At 38.4% G+C, this 24510-nt stretch overlaps 1 protein-coding gene across 1 annotated transcript in view; it reads right to left on the bottom strand.

The window, feature by feature from the left end:
* Positions 1–110: 110 nt before the first annotated feature.
* The window catches only part of LOC142750371 (uncharacterized), a 200634-nt gene continuing 176234 nt past the window's right edge, over positions 111–24510 (bottom strand). The window contains exons 11-12 of the mRNA XM_075859371.1: positions 21743–23196; positions 111–3439 (exon numbers count right to left, since the gene is read on the bottom strand). Of these exons, the coding sequence (XP_075715486.1) occupies positions 3392–3439; positions 21743–23196 (1502 nt within the window). The 3' untranslated portion in view covers positions 111–3391. The remainder of the gene's footprint in view (positions 3440–21742; positions 23197–24510) is intronic.

The raw sequence follows: 24510 nt of genomic DNA, 5'->3' as shown, positions 1-24510 counted from the left end.
ACTGTACGCCCTTGTGAGAGAAATTATGGCTATAAGTAACGAAGGTTCAGTAAACGGGGCCGAGAGATCAGGTGGAGAAGATTTTAAGCAGTTTACAAGAGACACATGTAAACATTTCTAAATATTTATTTATTAAAACAAACATTAAATATTTATGTAAACATTTTTGTCAATTGTGAAAAGTAAAAGACAAAACAAGAAAATTAAAGAAACATTTGTTTTCAACAGTGGCATATAGTACATTATTAAAAGTATCAAGGCAAAAAGACTATCTTGAGTATAAAGTTACTTTTGTTGTCCAGTCCCAAACTATTGATGGCCTATCACCCCCGCCAATATGCTGTTTTGAAGAGGCTGCAGTGCTCGCACGAAGGGGTCCGCAGCGGCGGTTCGCAGTATTACAGCCTTTTCCCATTGAAATGAATGGGAGAAGTCTGTTACACTGTGAACCGCCGCTATAAGTGTGTAGGCGATGTGAGAAGTTAAGGAAATGAAGGGAAACCAGCGCTCGTACGAACGCTGCCGTCCCTTCAAAGCAGCAAGAGTGGCAGGAGTCGGACCCCGACCGATCACATATTGATGGCCTATTCTGAAGATAGGCCATCAATTGTTTGGAACGGGACAACCCTTTTAAAACCTAATTCCATTCAAGACTTAAACATTCAGCTGTGTAAGTTCTACTATTGGCTCCAAAGGAGAATACAACAGTAGTGTTACTGAACAGGTTTCTGTATTTGTTATCTGAAGTAACTATTATGTCTTAAAAGTTCCACAGATCTTAAAGGAATAACACGGATTCCAAGAATTAACATAAAATCTCTTCGAATCTATAAAAAAAAAAATGCCTTACCAATTCTTCTGTGTTTCCCTGCTGCTGGTTGTTGTGATGGTGTGTAATGATGTGTTGTCAAAAAGTGCTAACAAAAAGGGCGTCAGGAATCCAGCAGCAGGGAAATGGAGAGGAATTTGTAAGATAAATATATACTTTTTTTTTTATTATTATCTATTTAAGGTTAAAATTATGTAAAATCTTTACAGTGCTAAAAAATAACAAAAGTAATAATACTCACTTTTTTTCACTGATAAATTTTAAATATACATTATAACATCACACCATTAGAACGAATGTGGGGTCTATTTATTGCACCCCATGCTGAAAAACAGCTGTTAGTATGGCAGCTAATTACTAATAACGGGTAGCTATAATCATGTCATTGCTGGAGAAAGTAAAATTTAGACCAGCATGGGACTCAGGATGAGTTGGTGCAGGATTGGTAAGGTGAGGACTACTACTTTTGCTATTTTATAGCATTATAAGATCTGTGGAAAAAATGTACGTGACTACACAACTCCTTTAAAGGGGTTTGTCAGGTTTCAACAAATAATGCTATTTTTTGTATAATTAAAAGTGATAAAATTTTTCATTATATTTTCTGCATTAATTTTTCACAGTTTTCAAGATCTCTGCTTGCTGTTTTTCAGTAGGAGCATTCACTGTTTATTTCCAGTGCATAAAATTCTGTCCATGGTAATGTGATGGACACAGGTGCTGGGATCATTAGAAGACACAGATCTGATACACAGACTGTAAAGAGCCATGTTCCTGAGTGCCCATCACATGACCAGAATTTTATTTATTGGTAGTAAACAATGAATCTTCGTACTGAATCAAGCAGATATCTTGAAAACAATAATCACAAATCTTGAAAACTGTGAGAATTATTACAGAAAGTATATTGCAAAATTGTGTAACTTTTAATTCTACAAAAAAATAACATTAATCTGCTGAAACCAGACAACCCCGTAAAGTTAAATTTTGAGCAACAGGTAACAACTTTAACTTCAATTTAAAAACGTATTCATGTCTCTTAATATGTTATACTAAGGAGCATTTCCACCCAAACTTAAACAAGTAACATATTACTGAAATATTAGTATAATAATTTGGAGCATTAGCCAGAGTTTAGTCATTATCTTTTCTTTTTACTTTTCTATTCAGTTGTGGTGGTTATTTTTGCAAAAGTCACAACAGCTATATTGGTTATCACTATTGAAATAGCTTCTTAGCAACTGATGGTAAAACGGTTATTGAGGGAATAAGCTGACAAAATGACAGCTTGTCATCAGTTGCCAAACAATTTATAATTGCCTATCAATATGGCTACACTTCCTGTTGTCACTTTTATCAAAAATGTCAGATTTAACAAAACAGAAAAGTGGCAATAGCTCTAGAAGCAAAACAAACAATTGTCCAATATTGGAGATCGCCCTAACTTCTGATTTTATAGTATATGGCCATTTTAACGTTTTGGGTGGAAATCCTCTGCAATAAAAAAAAAAAGGAAAATGTACAAATACTAATAACAAAGATGAGCAATAAAGTATATTGAAAACATCAGATTTGGGTAAGCGCGGCTCCACTTCTATTATTCATTGTTATATTAATGACAAAGAATTAAAGGCTATGTAAACCTTTGAAAGTGTTTTTTTTTTAAATAAAGATGTCAGTAAGTGTGTTTGGTGCAACTTTCAAATTTTTACTTTTTAAAATATAGCTGCTCTGTATACAGAGCAGGTGTATCGTTTGCTGAAACCTGTATCCGTCAGGTCCGTGGGACGGGTTCAATGTCAGCAGGTCCTATGCGTCGCTGACACGCAGGATCCACCTGTTATCCATCACAAGTTCAGAACTTTGATGTCAGTCCCGCGAACGATACAGCTGCTCTGTATACAGAATACAGAGCAGCTGTATCTCAAATATTAAAAATAATTTTTAATAAAAAATAATTATAAAGTTGCACTAAACACATTGACTGACATTTTTATTTAAAAAAAACAAACAAAAAAAAACCCACTTTCAAAGGTTTACATAGCCTTTAAGACTATGTTCACACGGAGTATTTTGGGGGAGGAATATCTGCCTCAAAATTCCGCTTGGAACTTTGAGGCAGATTTTCCTCTCCCTGCACGCCGATTTTCGCGCCGTTTTTCGCCCGCGGCCATTGAGCGCCGCGGGCATAAAACAGCGCGAAATACGCTTTCTCTGCCTCCCATTGAAGTCAATGGGAGGTCAGAGGCGGAAGCGCCCGAAGATAGGGCATGTTGCCTCTTTTTCCCGCGAGGCAGTTTTACTGCTCGCGGGAAAAAGACGCCGACGCCTCCCATTGAAATCAATGGGAGGCGTTCTCGGGCCGTTTTTGCCGAGTTTTGCGACGCGGTTTCCGCAGTTTTGACATAACATAAAACGCAAAGCTTAACTGTAACATTGCATGATAATGATATCTTGAAGGAATATTCTACAAAAACATATATAACCAGTAAATAAACATTATTTTTTTCCTCTTCCAGTTGGACTTGTAAAAAACAAGCCTATGAGGAGACTTTTTACTTTTCAGCAATGATGCCATTCTTTTCTTGGTAATTTACTTTCTTGTTTACTCTATAAAAAAAAAATTAAAAAAAATAGGTTTATATTAGATGAAGAAAATAAAAACAGAAAGAGATGGTAATGATATATTCATCATTTTAGGATTTTCTTTTACTTTCTGTCTATTTTGTTATAATATAAGGTTAAAAAAACATAAAAAGCAAAATGCACCTGTTTATATTGAATTTCAGAAATTCAGACAAACGGACCTCAGTATAAAAAGCAGATGAAAGCTGATTGGTTGTGACAAGGAAGCAAGTTGATTTTTTTTGTAAGACAATGCTTATACATGCTTCAAGCCAGAGATGTAAATACAGGGCTAAGGGCACGTTCACACGTGGTGGAATTGCTGTGGAATTCCGCTGCGGACAGACCGCACTGGAAATCCGCAGCAGACAGTTTGTCCATTGGTTTCCACACCTTTTAAGTTATCTTCGTGCAGACGTTGCGGACAACTCCGCTGCGGAGCATAAGCTGCGGTGCGGAATTTGGTGTCCGCAGCATACACTGTCTGTTGTGGATGATGCGTACTTGTGGCGGAATTTCTCCCCTGACTTCAATGGAGTTGCAAAATTACACAATGAAATCCGCAGATGTTATGTGTGTTGTGTTGCGGATTGCAGGGTATTTCATCATTCTGGCTGGACCTATGTGTTTCGAGGTCTATAGCCAGAATGAGATGGAATGTTTTAAAAGAGCTAAAATAAAGAAAAAGAGACACGGCGCCACCTAGTTCAGGTAAAAGCAATAAGAACGGGAGCAAACCAACATCAGGAAAATTGCTCACCTTAAATAGTGGACACCATTAAGTGTCACAAAAGCAGAGCAGCTGCTGCCAGGTCCATGCACAAGCAAAACAAGTTTGCTGTCAGAGGAAGAGCTGAGTACAACGGAAAAAAGGACCAACGGCGCTGCTAGTATAGATGTCACAGTAAGATAGAATTGAAATAAATGTATTTATTTGCAAATAACAGGGCTACGCGTTTCAACGCCGGACCGGCGTCTTCATCAGGCCAATACATACAGTGCGATACACGCACGTTTAAATACATAAGGGAAATGAAAACCAATTAGCTTGCAACACAGAAAGAACCGCCAACATGGGCGGGTCAAAGGTCAGACAGAACACATTATATAAGCGTTTCTTTAGTACCAAGCCAAAACATGCTTAATACAATATAAAAGAATATATATGTTAATATTTCAATAAAACAATAAATGTTAGATACAAGTTTAAGACAAAACAATTTTTGTTTACAAATATACAACAAAAATGATTTAACCCCTTGAGTACCCAGCTCATTTTGGCCTTGAGGACCAGACCCATTTTTTCAAATCTGACATGTATCACTTTATGTGGTAATAACTCCGGAATGCTTTTACCTATCCAATTGATTCTGAGATTGTTTTCTCGTGACATATTGTACTTTAGTTTAGTGCAAAAATTTGGTCGATAAATTCATTGCTTATTTGTGAAAAACACCAACATTTAGCGAAAATATGAAAAAATTATGATTTTTCCAATTTTAAATGCATCTGCTTGTAAAACAGATGGTAATACCACACAAAATAGTTACCAATTAACATCTCCCATATGTCTACTTTATGTTTGCATCGTTTTTTGAACTTCCTTTTTATTTTTCTATGACCTCACAAGGCTTAGAACTTTAGCAGCAATTTCTCATATTTTTAATAAAATTTCAAAAAGCGATTTTTTCAGGGACGAGTTCAGTTCTGAAGTGGTTTTGAGTGCCCTATATATTAGAAACCCCCATAAAACACCCCATTTTGAAAACTGCACCCCTAAAAGTATCCAAAACAGCATTCAGAAAGTGTTTCAACCCTTTAGACGTTTTACAGGAATTGAAGGAAAGTAGAGCTGAAATTTTCAAATTTCTTTTTTTTTTACAAAATTCATATGTAATACATTTTCTTCTGTACCACAGAAGGTTTTACCTGAGAAACGTAACTCAATATTTATTGCCCAGATTCTGCAGTTTTTAGAAATATCCCACACGTGGCCCTAGTGCGCTAATGGACTGAAACACAGGCCTCAGAAGCAAAGGAGCACCTCTTGGATTTTGGGGCCTCCTTTTTTCAGAATATATTTTAGGCACCATGTCAGGTTTGAAGAGGTCTTGTGGTGCCAAAACAGTGGAAACCCCCAAAAGTGACTCCCATTTTTTAAACTACACCCCTCAGGGAATTTATCTAGGGGTATAGTTAGCATTTTGACCCCACAGGTATTTTGCTATATTTTCTGGAGTTAGTCTGAAAATGAAAATCTACTTTTTTTCTGGAAAAACGTAAAAATTTCTAATTTTTGCAAGAAATAAAGGAGAGAAAGCACCCCATTTGTAAAGCAATTTCTCGCGATTACGGAAATACCCCATATGTGGTAATAAACTGGTGTTTGGACCCACAGCAGGGCTCAGAAGGAAAGGACCCCCATTTGGATTTTGGAGCTCTGATTTTACTGGAATGGTTTTCAGTGCCGTGTCACGTTTGCAACGCCCTTGAGGGACCTAAACAGTGGAATCCCCCCAAAAGTGACCCCATTTTGTAAACTATACCCCTCAAGGAATTTTTCTAGTGGTATAGTTATAATTTTGACCCCACAGGTTTTTTGCTGAATTTATTGGAATTAGTCTGTGAAGATGAAAAGAGACTTTTTTTTGGAAAAAACACAGAATTTTCTAATTTTTATAAGGAATAAAGGAGAAAAAGCACCTCAAAATTTGTAAAGCAATTTCTCCTGATTACGGAAATACCCCATTATGTGGTAATAAACTGCTGTTTGGACCCACGGCAGGGCTCAGAAGGGACGGAGCACCATTTGGATTTTGCAGCTCAGATTTTGCTGAATTGGTTTCTGGGGGCCATGTCGCATTTGTCGCAAGTACCAGTACAGTAGAAATTCCCCAGATGTGATCCCAATTTGGAGACTATACCCCTGAAAGAATTAAATTAGAAGTGTAGTGAGCATTTTGAGCCCTCAGGTGTTTTATAGATTTTATTAGAATTGGTCCGTGAAAATGAAAACATTTTTTTTTTCCAATAACCTGTAGCTTTAGCTCAGAATTTTTCATTTCCACAAGGAATACAGGAGAAAAGACACCCCAAAATGTGTTACACAATTTCTCCTGATTACGGAAATACCCCATATGTGGTTGCAAACGGCTATTTGGACATACGGCAAGGGTCTAAACGGAAAAAGTGCAATTTCGTTTTTGGAGTGGAGATTTTACAAAATTTGTTTTTGACGCCATGTTGCATTGCGCTGAGGTACGAGTACAGTGAAAACTCCCGAGAAGTGACCCCATTTAGGAAACTACACCCCTCAAGGAATTAATCTAGAAGTGTAGTGAGCATTTTGACCCCCAAAGGTTTTGCAGAAATTAGTGCACAGTGGATGTCGCAGATTGAAAATTGACATTTTCCACATATATGCTATTTCAGTGCCCAATGCGTTGGGCCCAGCTTGTACCACTGGAGACATACGCCCCATAAATTGTTAAGCGGTTCTCCAGAGTACGGTAATACCCCATATGTGGTCATAAACCGCTGTTTGGGCACACTGCCAGGCCCAGAAGGAGCGCCATTTGGCTTTTGGAGCGCAGATTTTGCTTGGTAGTAGTTTTGTTTAGTGTTTTACTGGTGTTTCAGTTTATAATGTGGGGGCATATGTAATCTGTGCGGAGTACATACATTTTTTGCGTGACACACTGTCGTTTTTATTGGTACCATGTTTGGCTACGCGCGACTTTTTGATCACATTTTATTCCATTTTTTTGGAAACAACGTGACCAAAAAAGGAAATTCTGCAATTGTTTTTTATGTTTTTTTTTTTTACGGTGTTCACCGTGCGGGATAAATAATATGATATTTTTTTAGGTCACGCCGATACGAACGCGGCGATACCTATTATGTCTAGTTTTTGTCTTTTTTTTCTAATTATAAAGGGCTTGGTCAGGGAAACAAGGCGATTATTGTTTTTATTACGTAAAACTTGTATTTATTTATTTATCTAAAACTTTTTTGTAACTTTTTTTTCACTTTTCATTTTACACATACTAGGGGACTGGAAGATCTGATCTTCTGTACAATACACTGCACTACTTCTGTATGTACTGATGTAGTGCAGTGTATTGTAACTGTCACTTTACAACTGACAGTTGAGCCTATTACATCCTGCCTTGGGCAGGACCTAATAGGCTCCCGTACCTGGCAACCAGGAAGCCGTTGCTAGGCTTCTTGGTTGCCATTGCAACCATCAGAACCCCGCGATTTTTCGCGGGGGGGGGGGGGCAATGGGGTGCAGAGGGAGCCCCCTCCCTCTGTATCAATCACTTAAATGCCGCTGTCGCTATTGACAGCGGCATTTAAGGGGTTAAACTACAGCGATCGGAGAGGACAGTGATCGCTGTAGTTGCAGTGGGATGTCGGCTGTATATTACAGCCGACATCCGATGAAGATGGAGCGAGCACAGCTCCTGTGCCCGCTTCATCCTCAGGGCGTTACTATACGCCCATTTTCGGGAAGGGGTTAATAAAAATAGTGTTTGTTTTTTTTTACACCGCTTTCTCTGATCTCCTCACGTATCTCACAGAAGTGAGGAGATCAGAGAAAGTGACAGGAGCTTTCTCCTGCAGACGACGTCACAGACGGCTGTCATTGGTCAGTCTTCAGAGACTGACCAATCACAGCAATCGCCGGCATTGGGGACTGCTAATTGGGCCCTAGGCAGAGACGGTTAGCTGTCAATGACAGCTGCCGCCGCTGTTCTGTCACTATGTGATTTCACATAGTGACAGTTTATTCCTGCGCCGTAATAGTACGTCGAAGGTACGCTGGAATAAGCGGCCAGCGACGTACTATTACGTCGAAGGTACGCAAGGGGTTAAGTAAAAGGATTTGCATAAAGACATATAAAACATAATAGAACTATAGATACTCACATATTGCGCATTGTAGACAAGAGATGAACAGTTACCACAGGAAGAAGATATATTGCACAAATTTGATGTAAAGTCAATGGAATACAGCAGTAACGAAAGAGCGTCCCTAAGTAACGCAAAATGTACCGCGGCCGATTTGGGACAAATAGGATACTGAGCCGCATAATGGAACGCAAGCTGACCCAACAACATCACCTGGAACATGAGCCGCACGGTGGAACGCAAAGCTTACAAGATTACAGGAGCAACATCGTACGAGGTGACAATACGAAAACAGAAGTACAACAAAACGTAAGTAAACAAAAATTGGTAAATAATCGCATACTAAATCCAGAATTATAACGAAGTATAGATATTACTGTTTGTTCCATAAATCCTTCCAGTTCATTTGAACTAACTCCGCATCTCCCTGATTCTACTGCATATGCCCTTTCCCATACTGCTTCCAATCTTGAAGATTTGGTTTTTATCCCCAACCAAACTATTCCTACTAGTCCTTTTTTATGTCTTTCTGCCCAACTCACAATGCCCCCCAGCACTCCAACCACCCATTCTCGGGACGTCATTTTACCAACTCTAAAAAGCCCGAAATGCCAGATCATGAGTACTTATTTCCAAAAAATACAGAAATTGCCATCAAAAAGAAAATTAGAAGATTTAGAGGTTGCAGAGGGGGTAGAAGCCATCACAAGGACCCTACCCCTATCACCAAAGAAAAAATAAAGGTTGACACAATAAAAAATTTCAATCTGTCTAAATATATTCTTAATGCCAATGAATTATGCTTACTTTCTAAAGGGTTATCCTTCTGTCCCACCTCATCTCCTGACGAGTTTGAATTATTCATGGATCTTAATAAATTCTTGTGCAAATTGACTTTACTGCGCCATTTTGCAATCTCCCCCTCTATGGCCCCTCCGGTCCCGATTTTACTGGATACTTCTATGCCTGTGAGGACTAATGTACATCCAAAGTCCTGTTTTTACCCTCTCCACCATCGTGGTCCGACAATAGAAACTTTTTCAAATTTGATAAGTAATGAGTTTAAGACTATAGAGCAATCTACCCTAGTTTCAGATAACCTGTCCCAACGTATGGCATTGAAAAACCTACAAAAGAATCCTGATATAGTGATACGCTCTGCAGATAAAGGGGGGGGGGCATTGTGGTACAAGATAGAGTAGATTATGTTAACGAAGCCCTTAGGTTACTTTCTGACACATTATTTTATGAAAAATTTACTTTTAATCCCATCCCTAAATATGAGATTGAGTACAAATCCCTTATCGAGTCTGCTTTTAATGATGATTTGCTATGTAAAAAGGAAAAGAGTTTTCTTACTGTCCCTTTCCCTGCAACTCCCTTTATGTACCATCTGCCAAAGATACATAAATCTCTGTCTAGTCCCCCGGGTCGACCCATCATCTCAGGAATAGGGTCCCTGACTAACAATTTGTCTCACTTCATCGATATTCATCTTCAGCCATTTGTTTTGAAATTACCCTCCTTCCTGAAGGACTCTACACAGTTTTAGGAAATTATTTGAGCTACAATCCATGTGTAATATATCTGATTTTAGTTTTCTTACTGCGGATGTGTCCTCCTTATATACGAATATTCCGCATATACAGGGTTTGGAGGCCATTTCTTCGTTTCTTTCAGTAGACTCTCGATTCTCAAATAAGCAGCTCAATTTTATTATTGATTGCATTGACTTTATTTTAACACATAATGCTTTTACTTTTGAGGACAAATTTTACAGACAGATAAAGGGTTGTGCAATGGGTTCGCGGTTTGCACCCTCATATGCAAACCTTTATATGGGGTCCTTTGAGGAATCCTATATTCTGAACGAACATGAGTTTACTAACAATATTGTCTTTTACAAACGTTATATTGACGATTTGTTTTTTATCTGGAGGGGAGATTTATCTGTTGCCAATGCTTTTATAGACTTTTTAAATAATAATACTTTTGGCCTCACGCTTACGTATACATTTTCAGTTACTACTATCGTTTTTTTTAGATGTAACAATAAGGCAAAATGGGAGTCAGTTCTCCACTAGTATTCATTTTAAAAGTGTGGATGTAAATAGTTATTTCGATTTTAAGAGTGCGCATTATTCACCTTGGTTGAAAAATTTCCCTTTTGGCCAATACCGTAGAATAAGGAAGAATTGTTCCGATGATCTTAGTTTTAAAAGAGAGTGTGCGATCCTCAACAAAAGGTTTGTAGAAAAAGGTTTCCCTAGGAGTTTGATTAAGGGTGGTGAGTTAAGAGCCAGGGGTATGACTCAAGCTGAATGCATCCAAACAATAGCACCTGCTAATATTGACAGTAAAAAAAACAAATATAGTGACCATAATGTAAATTTTATTACCTCTTTTAATAAAGGTAGTAAACATATTACGTCTATCCTCAAGAGACATTGGCACATTTTAACAAGTGATCCGTTTTTAAAATTGATACTCCCTGTGAAACCGCCAATCACTTTCCGAAGAGCTAAAACACTGAGGAACTTAATAGCTCCCAGTAAATTACATACTAATAAAAAGAAGGTTTCGGATCTACTGAAAGCTAAAAATGGTTCATTTATCTGTGGTCATAATAGATGCCTGTGCTGTGACAATATTTCTAATAAGGTTATGGAATTTTCCTCATTAAAAACTAGTGAAAAATTTCCTATTAAAAGTCATCTAGATTGTGGTAGTACCTATGTGGTGTATTTATTACATTGTACATGTAACCTACAGTATGTGGGCCGTACCACCCAAACATTAAGAAACCGTGTTAACAAACATAGATTTAATGTCAGGCAAGATTTCCTGAAACATAGTGTGTCACGTCATTGTGTACTAAAACATGAGTGTAAGTTTGAAAATATAGTTGTGACCCCGATTGAACAGATCCCAGTGGATATACCTAATAGGTTCATTAAGCTTAAACAAAGAGAGAATTTTTGGATTTTTAAAATTGAGACTTTACATCCCAACGGCCTGAATGACCTTACGGAAACGTCATTAGAATAATATGAGTTATGCACAATTTTTAGATCCATTATTTGCTTGTTTATCTATTTATATATATATAAATAAAATAACGTTTCCATATTTTTGACAATATTGCTTACAACAAATGATTCTGATCTTTTATATATATATATATATACATATATATATATATATAAAAATCCCTATTTTGAATATCATAATTGTTTGTATAAAGGTGACTATTTTTATATTTCTTTATACTTCCTTATACTTGGTTATAATTCTGGATTTAGTATGCGATTATTTACCAATTTTTGTTGTACTTCTGTTTTCGTATTGTCACCTCGTACGATGTTGCTCCTGTAATCTTGTAAGCTTTGCGTTCCACCGTGCGGCTCATGTTCCAGGTGATGTTGTTGGGTCAGCTTGCGTTCCATTATGCGGCTCAGTATCCTATTTGTCCCAAATTGGCCACCGTACATTTTGCGTTACCTAGGGATGCTCTTTCGTTACTGCTGTATTCCATTGACTTTACATCAAATTTGTGCAATATATCTTCTTCCTGTGGTAACTGTTCATCTCTTGTCTACAATGTGCAATATGTGAGTATCTATTCTCCTATTATGTTTTATATGTCTTAATGCAAATCCTTTTACTTAGCCCCTTAGTGACCACTAATACGCCTTTTTACGTGATTCACTAATGGGCTTTAGGCTAGGCTGACGCCTTTTCACGTCAGCCTAGTCTAAGTCCTGCACGGGTCTCCCGTGCAGGCAGGAGCCGGGGCTCTGCTGTCTGATGACAGCTGAGCTCTTGCTCCAACGCCCGCGATCGAAGTTTACTTCGATCGTGGCCGTTTAACCCGTTAAATGCCACCGTCAATAGCGACCGCGGCATTTAACTTTGTTTACAGAGGGAGTGCGCTCCCTCTGTCACCCATCGGCGGCCCGCGAATGCAATCGCGGGTCTCCGATGGGGTGTCATTGCAGCCGGGGGACTGATAAAAGCCCCCAGGTCTGCCCTGGACATATGCCTGTTAGGACGCGCCGGAGGCACGTCCTAACAGATTGCCTGTTAGATTTACACTGACAGGCAATAATGCTCTGGTATACGAAGTATACCAGAGCATTATAGCAGCGATCGGAATATCGCACAGTAAAGTCCCCTAGTGGGACTAATAAAATAAGTCATCAAAGTGAAATAAAGATTATTAATAAAAAGTACAGTAAAAAAATAAATAAAACCATTTTTTTCCATAAAAAAAAGTACACATATGTGGTATCGCCGCGACCGTAATGACTCCATTAATAAAGTTAATATGTAATTTAAACCGCAAAGTGAACACCGTAAAAAAAAAACGCAAAAAACTATGGCGAAATTGCAATTTTTTTCCATTGCCCCCCAAAAAAGTCATAATAAAAATGAATCAATAAGTCCCACGCACCCCAAAACAGTACCATTCAAAACTACGTTTTGTCCCGCAGAAAACAAGCCCAAAAAATCACTACATTGATGGACAAATAAAAATATTACGGCTCTTGGAAAGCGACGATGCAAAAACAAATAATTTTAGTTCAAAAGTGTTTTTATTGTGCAAAAGTCATAAAACATAAAAAAACCTCCACATATGTGGTATCGCCGTAATCGTACCGATCCATAGAATAAAGGTAACATGTTATTTACGTCGCATAGTGAACGGCGTCAATTTAAAAACGCATAGAACAATGGCGGAATTTCAGGTTTTTTTTTATAATCCCCCCCAAAAAGGTTAATAAAAGTTAATATAAAAATTATATGTACCCAAAAATGGTGCTATTAAAAAGCACAACTAATCCCGCAAAAAACAAGTCCTCATACAGCTATGTAGACGAAAAAATAAAAACGTTATAGCTCTTTGAATGCGACTATAGAAAAACGAATAAAATAGCTTGGTCATTAAGGCCTAAAATGGGCTGGTTACTAAGGGGTTAAATAATTTTTGTTGCTGTATATTTGTAAACAAAAATAGTTTTGTCTTAAACTTGTATCTAACATTTATTGTTTTATTGAAATATTAACATATATATTCTTTTATATTGTATTAAGCATGTTTTGGCTTGGTACTAAAGAAACGCTTACATAATGTTTTCTGTCTGACCTTTGACCCGCCCATGTTGGCGGTTCTTTCTGTGTTGCAAGCTAATTGGTTTTCATTTCCCTTATGTATTTAAACGTGCGTGTATCGCACTGTATGTATTGGCCTGATGAAGACGCCGGTCCGGCGTTGAAACGCGTAGCCCTGTTATTTGCAAATAAATACATTTATTTCAATTCTATCTTACTGTGACATCTGTACTAGCAGCGCCGTTGGTCCTTTTTTCCGTTGTACTCAGCTCTGTTTTAAAAGAGAGCAGGATGTACTCTTCACCTGAATCCGCAACGACTAATCCGCAACAATTTACTTCACATTTTAGGCAAAGGCGCAACGGAATCTGCAACGCAGATTGTGCGGCATTGATGCGGACAGTGTCTGCAGAAATCCGCCACGTGTGAACTTGCCCTAAGAAAGGCATCAGATGCTGTCTTGCGTAATCAGGAAAACTTTTTCCAAAAACAGCCTTGAGAAAGAGTATTCAAGCCATACATTTATATGATCTGATCCTATTTTTGACTATAAATATACAGTCAATCACTGGCCATGGCGATGACCTCAGTGGTGTTAACACATCACCGCAACAGCAAGTGATTGGCTGCAGTGGTCACCTGACTTCTCTGGAGCAAGTAAAATAGAAACTAGCATGGGACCCGGGAGCATCAGAACGGGACTGGTAAGGTAAGTATAACTACTTTTGCTAGTTTATAGAATTATAAGCTCTGTAAAAAAACTATATGTGGTTAAAATATGATATTTTTTGGTATGAATAAAAGTTATATAATTTACAATATACTTTCTGCATTAATTCTTCACGGTTTTCAAGATCTCTGCTTGTTTTTATTCAGTAGAAACCTTCATTGTTTACTTCCAGTGGATAAAATTCTATCCAAAGGGCTAGGATTATTAAAAAACAGCTCTGATACACATGTAATGAGCCGTGCTCCTGAGTGACCATCACAGGACCATTGACTGAATTGTATCCATTGGAAGTAAACAATGAATGTCCCTACTGAATCAAGCTGACATCTTGAAAACAAAAAGCAGTGATCTTGAAAATTGTGAATGAATACAGAAAGTATATTGCAAAATTGTATAACTTTTAATTCTACAAAAATAACATTAATCTGCTGAAACCAGACAAACCCTTTCATTTTTGTTTTTCACCTTCCAAGAGCCATGTTTTTATTTTCTATTGACATAATCATAGGAGGGGCTTTCGTGGGACGAGTTGTAGTTTTTAATGGAAGCATTTAACCTCTTCCCGCGCTATGACGTACTATTGTGTCGTGGCGGGGGAGGTAATGTTCAGAGCGGGCTCACCCGCTGAGCCCGCTCCAAACACAGCGGGTGTAAACTGTGTTTTACAGCTGACACCCAAGACTAACAGCCAGGAACAGCGATAGCGCTGTTCCTGGCTATTTAGCCCCTTAGATGCTGGAATCAAGCACGATCACAGCATCTAAGACGTTACAAACGTGCCTAATGACAACTAAATGCCTTTCTTCATCTCCTGTTAAGCTGTGGCTTAACAGGAGCCTGTAAAAATGACAATATACTGCAATATATTAGTATTGTACCAGCGGTCTAACGACCTAATGATCGCTGGTTGAAGTCCCCCAGGGGAACTAATGAAATGTGTAAAGAAAAGTTAAATAAAGCTTTTAGTAGTGAAAAAACAAATTAAGTTCAAAAATCCCCTTTTCACATTTTTCCTCTGAAGTAATGTCAAAACTGAAAAAACATAAAATACAAAATTGGTATCACTGCGTCCGTAAATGTCTGACCTATTACACTATGGCATTATTTAATGCGAACGATAAATGCCATAAAAATTAAAAAAATATAAAAAACCAGAATCGTTGTTTTTTGGTCACTTCATGTTTCAAAAATAAATAAATAAAAAGTGATCAAAAAGTCTCATGTAGCCCAAAATCATACCAATAGAAACTACAGCCCGCCCCGCAAAAAAATAAGCTCTCATACCGCTAAATCGACGGAAAAATAAAATGTAATGTCTCTCAGAATGTGGCGAAAAAACACTAATTTTATTTTTAACAATTAGTTTCTTCCTTGTAAAAGTAGTAAAACATAAAAAAAAACTATTTAAGTTTGGTATCAAGGGGTTAATGTACCATATAATGTACTGGGAAACTTCGAAAAATATTTTATAACATGAAATGGAATAAAAACAGCAATTTCACCATGGTTTCTTAAGTTTCGTTTTTACGGCCTTCACCCTGCGGTAAGAATTGCATGTTAACTTTACCTTGTGGGTCAATACGTTTACAGCGGTACCAAATTTATATTATGTTATTTATAGATATTATAGTTATTTTTATGTTTTTCTACTTTTATAAAATAGAAACATTTTATTAAAAAATAATTATTGTATTGTGATATCCGTAACTTTTTTATTTTTTCTGCTGATTGAGGGGTTTGATGGCTTATTTATTGCATGAAGAGATGTAGTTTTAATGATACCATTCTGGGGTACATACAACTTTTTAAACACTTTTTGTTCCAAGGTGACCAAAAAAACAGCAATTCTGGCATTTATAAAAAAAATTACGCCGTTCATCGTGCAGGTTAAATAATGTTTTATTCTAATAGTTTGGATTTTAGGGATGTGGCAATACCAGTTATGTTATTTTTTGGGGGGAAAATAACAAAAGGGTTTTATTTTTAACTTATATATTTTTTTGTGTATTTTAATTTTGTTTAATTTAACTGTCCCTAGGAGTCTTGATTGCTTGCACAATATACTGCAATACTGCTATGCGATTGTGGGGTGGCCGATGGGCTGTCTTAGAGGATGCCATGGTTGCTATTGACTGCGGCATCTAAGAGGTTAAACAGCAAGGATCACAGTAATTTGCGATCCCAGCAGTTACAGCAGGGTAATAGCTGTATTATAAAGCCGACACCCGCAGCATATGGAACGGGCTCAGATCGTGAGCCAGCTCCATACAAACCTAATTGCATTCATCTGGGGATGTTTTGGAGGTGGTGTAGTTGGTGACTTGCTAAAAATGAAAGGAATCATAGACTCCATGTGCTACTATAAAATCTTGGAGCGCCATGCCATCCCTTTCAGCATCCGTCTTATTGAATGTGGTTTCACACTATAGCAAGATAACGACCCAAAACATACAGTGAAGGAAATAAGCATGGGGACCTTGCGGGCACTGCAGGATTTTAATCCATTACGGCGTAATGTGTTACCAATGGTTTTCTTGGTGACTGTGGTCCCAGCTGCCTTGAGATCATTAACAAGTTCCCCCGTGTAGTTTTCGGCTGAGCTCTCACCTTCCTCAGGCTCAAGGATACCCCACGAGGTGAGATTTTGCATGGAGCCCCAGATCGATGTCGATTGACAGTCATTTTGTATGTCTTCCATTTTCTTACTATTGCACCAACAATTGTCTCCTTCTCATCCAGCGTCTTACTTATGGTTTTGTAGCCCATTCCAGCCTTGTGCAGGTCTATGATCTTGTCCCTGACATCCTTAGAAAGCTCTTTGGTCTTGCCCATGTTGTAGAGGTTAGAGTCAGACTGATTAATCGAGTCTGTGGACAGGAGTCTTTTATACAGGTGACCATTTAAGACAGCTGTCTTTAATGCAGGCACCAAGTTGATTTGGAGTGTGTAACTGGTCTGGAGGAGGCTGAACTCTTAATGGTTGGTAGGGGATCAAATACTTATTTCTCTGTGCACAATGCAAATATATATATATAATTTTGACAATGTGATTTTCTTTTTTTTTTTTTTATATAATCTATCTCCCACTGGTAAAATTAACCTAGCCTAAAAATTCTAGACTGTTCATGACTTTGACAGTGGGCAAACTTACAAAATCAGCAAGGGATCAAATACTTATTTCCTCCACTGTACCTCCTGTCTTTGTAAAAAGTATGTTCAATCAAAAAAAAAGATAACAGCTGCTGAAGAACATGCTTTGATCACCCCAGTGTAATGATGGGGGTAGGGAACCAGACAAGTGAGCCCTAATCTACCCGCCACTCAGTCCCTGCCTACTTGCAACGACCCGCCCTAGGCGACGGGGTACAACTGGGCGACGGTCCCTACGCTCAATAAGTGCACGACAAACAGTCAAGGGTACACAGAAGCAAATGAACAACAAGAGTGGTGAACGAGCTAAGTCAAACCAGGAGTGTACGAGGTACCAAACGCAGAGCAGGAGTAGTGTACAAGCCGAGTCAAACCAGGAGTGTACGAGGTACCAAACGCAGAGCAGGAGAGTAGTCAGTAAGCGAGGGTCAATATGAAGCAGGGTCAAATAGTTCAAGAAGCTGCAGCAGGGCCAGGAAACCAAACGAGAAGAATCACAAGCAAGGAGGAACAGGAAAGGCAGGTATAAATAGACAGAGGGCGGGAGCTAGCTCCGTCTGGCCAGGCTGTGATAGGCTCTCCCACTCCTAAGCCTGCCATCCTGAGTGGTGGAAGATGGATAGAAGCAGGTGCAGACTGATTACCTATGGGCGTTGACGCAGAAGCTGTGCCTGGCAGATCCTTTACACCCAGGGTCCTAACTGCAATCTAATTGAACTCCTTTGTGATCATAGAGACAGGTGTGTTCGAGATGTTTAAATTACAAGCCAAAATCCCCTTTGGGAGTTGCTACAAGTACAAGTCGGCTTCAATCAGAGATGAAACTTTAGACATGCTGACCGACAGAATGCCCGCCTTTGTACTGCTGTGATCTTTGCTAAGGGTGGATACTTTGATGAGAGATACATTTAAGAACACCAAGGCTTAATTTATTGGTAAACAATATACAGTAAATTCATATTCATCAAACGATCTCCTTTTTTTAATTTCTAAAAAATCGATAATTTGGGGGTGTATTGAAATGAATAAGCAGTGGTGTATCTGCGTTCGTTTTGTAGGGAAGCCAATTGGCACAGCATCATCTATACTGTCAGGCCAACGTTTCACTCATGAGTCCTGACAATGTGTCTATAGCTCCTTCCAAGCAGATGTACTGAGTTCATAACAGGAGCCCATAACTGAAGCGCAAAGAGTGGTGGTAGTTGGCCTGGCACAAAATGTGTGGCTTTCTACATTTTTATTATGAAGACTTCTGAAGTTTTTAGAAATATCCCATGTGTGGCCCTATTGTGCTACTTGACTGCAACACAGGCCTCAGAAATGAAGGAGCACCTCGTGGATTTTTGGGCCTTCTTTTTATTAGAATATATTTTAGGCACCATATCAGGTTTGAAGAGGTCTTGTGGTGCCAAAACATAGAACCCCCCCCCCAAAAAAAAATCACAATGTGGGAAACTACACCACCCAAGGAATTTATATAAGAGTGCAGTGAGCATTTTGATCCTACAGTGTTTTATAGATTTTATTAAAATTGGGCCATGACATTTTTTTTTTAATAAGATATAGATTTAGCGCAAATGTTTTTAATTTACACAAGAAATAAAGGAGAAAAAGCACCCCAATATTTGTAATGCAACTTCAGAGTATGGAAATACCCCATATGTGGTCATAAACGGCTATTTGCACACATGGTAGGGTTCAGAATAATAGGAGCGCCATTTGGATTTTAGAGCACAGATTTTGCTGGATTGGTTTCTGGGTGTCATGTCACATTTGCAAAGCCCCTGAGGTACCAGTACTGTAGAATCCCCTAAAAAGTGACTCCATTTGGAAAACTACGCCCTTGAGGAATTCATCTAGGGGTTTAGTGAGCATTTTGACCCCACAAGAATTTTTCTGAATTAATTAGCATTGGCCAGCAAAAATTAATTATTTTTTTTTCCAAAGGGATGTAGATTTGGCTCAAAATTTTTCAATTTCACAAAAAATAAAGGAGAAAAGGCACCCCAATATTTTTAAAGCAATTTCTCATATGTGGTCATAAACTGCTTTATGGACACACGGCAGGGCTCAGAAGGGAAGGAGTGCCATTTGGATTTTAAAATGTAGATTTTGCTGGACTGGTTTGCAGACACCATGTCGCATTTGCAAGACCCCTGATATACCAAAAAAAAATAAAAATTAATCCATTTTAGAAACTACACCCCTGAAGGCATTTATCAAGGGTATAGGGAGCATTTAGACCCCACAGGTGTTTTTCAGAAATTAATATGCAGTGGATGATGCAAAGTGAAAATTGCAATTTTTCCACTGTTATGCCATTTTACAGCACAATGTGTTATGTCCAGCTTGTGCCCCTTGAGAATCTTACCCCATAAATTGCCATACCTGGGAGAACCAGCTTAACAGAGCCATACATGTGGACGTGAACCGTTGTTTTGGCACACTGTAGGGCTAAGAAGGGAAGGAGCTCCATTTAGAGCGTGGATTTTGCTTGGTAGTAGTTTTGTTTAGAGTTTTACAGGTATTTCAGTTTATTATGTGGGGGCATAGGTAAGCTGCGTGGAGTACATCATGACATAATAAGAGGGTATAATAATGGGGTAAATAATAAAATTATCCATAGATGTGTGGTACGCTGTGAAGCAATCCATTATGCACAGGCCAGTGTCGCACTGATAAGAGGTGTCCTTTCTTATCCACCTTTCTCTTTTGTAGTTTGGGAAATTTTGCCGGGAAAATGTTGCCCTGGTATAATACGGATGCCCTCACTTCCAGCAGATGTGCTATAACTACTTCTTGAAACTGAAGAAATGTTCCCCTCTGGTCTGCACAACGGGATGTTTTTTCATCACCGCCATACTAGTGCCATAACTTTTTTATTTTTTGCTTGATGGAGTTGTGTGACAGCTTGTTTTTTTGCGAGAATAGCTGTAGATTTCATTGGTACCATTTTGGGATACACGTGACTTTTTGATCACTTTTTATTACATTTTTTGGAAGAGGAAATTGCCAAAAACAATAATTCTGGAATAGTTTTTTATAGATTTTTCGGGGGGGGGGGGGGGGGGGGGGATTCACCGTGCGCCATCAATTACATGTTAACTTTATTCGGCGGGTCAATACTATTACGGTGATACCAAATTTATATATTTTTTCATGCATGCATTGCAGCACTTGCACAATTAAATCACTTTTTTTTAAAAAGAAATCATTTGTTTTCTGTGTCGCCATATTCCAAGACCCATAACTTTTTTATTTTTACGTCGACAATGCTGTGTCAGGACTTTTTTCTGTCGTTTTTATTCATACTATTTTGGGGTAAATGTGACTTTTTATTCAATATTTTGGGAGGAGATGTGACCTAAAAACAGCGATTCCGTCGTTGTTTTTCATATTTACATAATAGTTACATAATACGTAATCGTTTTTATAGTTTGGATTGTTACGGAAGCAGCGGTACCAATTATGTATAGGTTTTTTTTCCCAATAATAAAACACCTATTATGGGAAAAAAAGGACATTTTGAATTTTTTAACTTAACTTATTTTTTTACATTTTTATTAACTTTTTTATTTTGTCCTACTAGGAGACTTGAAGCTCTGCAACACTGATCGCTATACTAATATATAACATTGCACTACATACCATTGTATTAAAGATGTCTGTGTGACACTATCAGCAAGCCTATTAAGACCTGCTGGATGCTTCCATACTTGGCAGACCCGGAAGCCATTGTTAGGCCTCCGGTTGCCATACTAACCAACGGCACACCCACGATTGCGTCGCGGTGTTGCCGATCGGCTTAATACCTCTCAGATGCTGCGGTCGCTATTAAGCGCGGCATATGAGTGGTTAATCGGCCAAATCGGAGGTTAGCTCCGGTCCTAGCCGTTACAGCAGGGTGTCAGCTGTAATATACAGCTGACACCTGGCGGTGATGGTGCGGGCTTAACTTCTGATCCCGCACCATCACCACGACTGAACTGTACTGTGGTTTGCGGGTACCATTTCCCGACTGCACCGTATATATACGACGCCTGACGGAAAGGGGTTAAAAAAAAACACATTTGTGTTTACAAAAATGCATGAATTGTTTTAGATGCGTTTCTTTAGGCTGCGTTTGAAAACCAAACAAAAAAGCACAATGTGAAATCAGCCTAATATATTTCAGCTTCCTTCACACCTGTGTATATGATTGGGGTTATGTGTTGTCAACTGTTGCTGTACTTAGGTGACAGTGTTAGTGACGAGTATAAACCACGGCAATCTGATCCAGAGCATAAGACTTATTACTAAAATAAAAGATTAATTTATATTTATTCAGACATTGTCTGAGCAGATCAAATATTTTACAATTGTCAAATAAAAAAAGAGCTTACTAGATGTTGTAGGGTATGATCAGAATTTGATTCGGACCATAACAGTTTACTACGGTCCAGAGAACAAGATGATGGTTTTGAGGTACTGACTGATAAGGCTTCAATTACGCCGCTGGATTTCTTTGGCATTGAAAAATCATTGCTTAGAAAACTTTCAACTCTTTGTGATCCTGGTGAATTAACACTTCCTGATAATTGGACACAGTCTTTACCCAATGAACAGCCTGTCTGGGGTCTACCCTGGGTTAGAGATTTATACAGACTTTCAAAATCCCTATTTTCACTGTCAGCTACAGGAAACGCAGAAAGGTAATTTCTCCTGGTTGGACTGCATGTTCTATTCTGCAGCTGCTTACTGTATTCGTGGCTTGCATAGTTTCTCTCATTAACTTCCATCTGGCTTTTAGTGGTCATGACCTGACTTATGCTCTCTGTTCTTTCCCTCATGTTGACTAGGGTTTGTATACTTTGTTTAAGGTGCTCTGACCCATTGTCGTATGTAAATTCCGCTATGTCAATATCCATTTGGCTTTTGTTGGTTATATCATTAGTCGAATTACTGGACATATTAAATAAGCTAGAAGATGGTGGTAAGCTGTAACCAACAGACATAACATGTTTTATTTTATTTTGATTTGGGATTGGAAAGGTACTGTCAATGTATTTGGTCCCATTATCATTGATACATTCAGGGGGCTCATTAGCGTTGTTCTGAGGGTCAAAGCAACGTCGTGTTAATGGGACAGAAGGGCCATCTAATTTATGTGTCTCTGAAAATATACCTGGAGGAGAACCATACATTTTAATAGACTCTCCTGAATCAGACGCTTTCTGCACTACTGTGTAATCACAAGTCTGGCTTCTAGTGGTCATGGCATGACTTCGGCTCTTTGTTCTTTCAGTCGTATTGCTTAGGGTTCGAATGTTTTGTTGACGGTGCTGAGACTCTTTGCCGTATGGAAATTGCGCAATGTCAATATTCATTTGGCTTTTGTTGGTTATAACCTTAGTATTGGACATTTTACACGAGCTAGAAGATGGTGTTAAGCTGTAACCAAGAGACCTAACACCTTTCATTTTCTTGTGTTCCAGGATTGGAAAGGTACTGTCAATGTATACAGTCCCATTAGTGTTGTTCTGGGGGTTACAGCAACGTTGTGTAAATGCGACAGAAGGACCATCAATTTTAATAGGCTCTCCTGAACCAGATACTTTCTGCATTTTTGTGGAATCATAAGTCACAATGTCTTCAAACCTTTGTGTTTTATTCCTTGGTTCAGAGCAACTTGCGTCCTCATTGGTTGAAGGTCCACTATCATCTACTGGACAGACCGTTTCAGTATACTTTCTCTTCACTTGTTTTTGAACTGTGCCTTTGACAGCTAATGCAATAGCAATGCATTTGCTAGTAGAACGTAAGTAATTTTTTTGAGTTGAAGCAAATTCTTTGCGGTCTGAAAAAAGGAAAATAGCCACATATCAATTCAAGTAATAATTCATGGTCTGATGTTAAATTAACATTTGAAGAAAAAGCATACATTATGATAGTACCAGACAACAAGACATTGCATATATACTGTACGTTCATCATAAATAAATTCAGTAACGTGGCGAGTGACTGCAGGGTGACTGCTTCATGCAGTGAATGACCTGGGAAGTGGCGCGTACAAATTTTCTGCGAGTATAGAACAGTAACTGAACACTTCAACTGGCTGATCTTCAGGACTTATATAAATCATTTACACTTTCTATATAGGTGTAATTTTACATAAAGGAGTGATTTTGCCAATACACTGCATTACCTGTACTAGTCCTGGGTTACAGCCTGTAATTTACCATAGTATACAGCTGCATTCACAGTTCTTGATTGCTGCTACTGAGATCATTTTACAGATTGCTGACTGATACATCTCTAGTAGCGTTGCTGAGCTCATATAATACAATTCTCTCTTTTGCAGAGAATTATGGGCAATATATTTTTATCTTCATCAGATTTTAGAATGTCTGGTGGAAAGACTTCACTTTCCAGAATGCAAATCACAAGGGCAAGCTCTGTGCAGACACTGAACAAACAGGAAATATTGGGTGATTTGGGGTCAGAAGCCTGTAAAATTGTGAATGCAGCAAAGCATGAGAAAAGGCTATAAAACTGCTGCAACTGAAAAGATCAGTGCAAAACAAGTGTAGTTTCCTATTGAATGAAAAGTTATGCAACTTATACATGATTTATTTTCAAATTCCCACCATTTTTAAGATTGCTGATTGCTATCAGTGAAAGGAAACATTCTTGATTACATTCAGAGGCTTAAAGGGGACAAGTCGTCTCTCCTTTACTTTTTAGTAAATACATTACACTGCTTGGACATCTTTTCTTAGAACTCTACGTTATGTCGTTGATCTGTTATTCCTCCTAGACATTTATGAATAAGTTGACAACTGGGTGTTACCAATTGGGGCTGTAACAATCTGTGTTGACAGCATGAGACTGAGTAGGAACACACCTTTGATAAGGAGCAGAGTAACACCCAGTTGTTAACTTATTCATAAATCTCTAGGAGGAATAATAGACGAATGGCACAGCATAAAGTTCTAAGAAAAGGTGCCCCAGCATTGTTAGTTCACAGTAAATACTAGAAGTATTTACTAAGATAGTAAAGACGACACATTTTTAGCTAAATATAATTCGGAATGGACTTCCAGAGGCGAGGCATCATGGATAGCTGCTTTTTATCTGAGCTACACCATTAGCGAGCGCCATGCTAAAAGTT

Source organism: Rhinoderma darwinii, chromosome 3 (genome assembly GCF_050947455.1).
Source record: "Rhinoderma darwinii isolate aRhiDar2 chromosome 3, aRhiDar2.hap1, whole genome shotgun sequence".
Classification (NCBI taxonomy): domain Eukaryota; kingdom Metazoa; phylum Chordata; class Amphibia; order Anura; family Rhinodermatidae; genus Rhinoderma; species Rhinoderma darwinii.
Note: the sequence above shows the minus strand (reverse complement) of the source record. Positions and strands in the feature narration are given on the sequence as shown.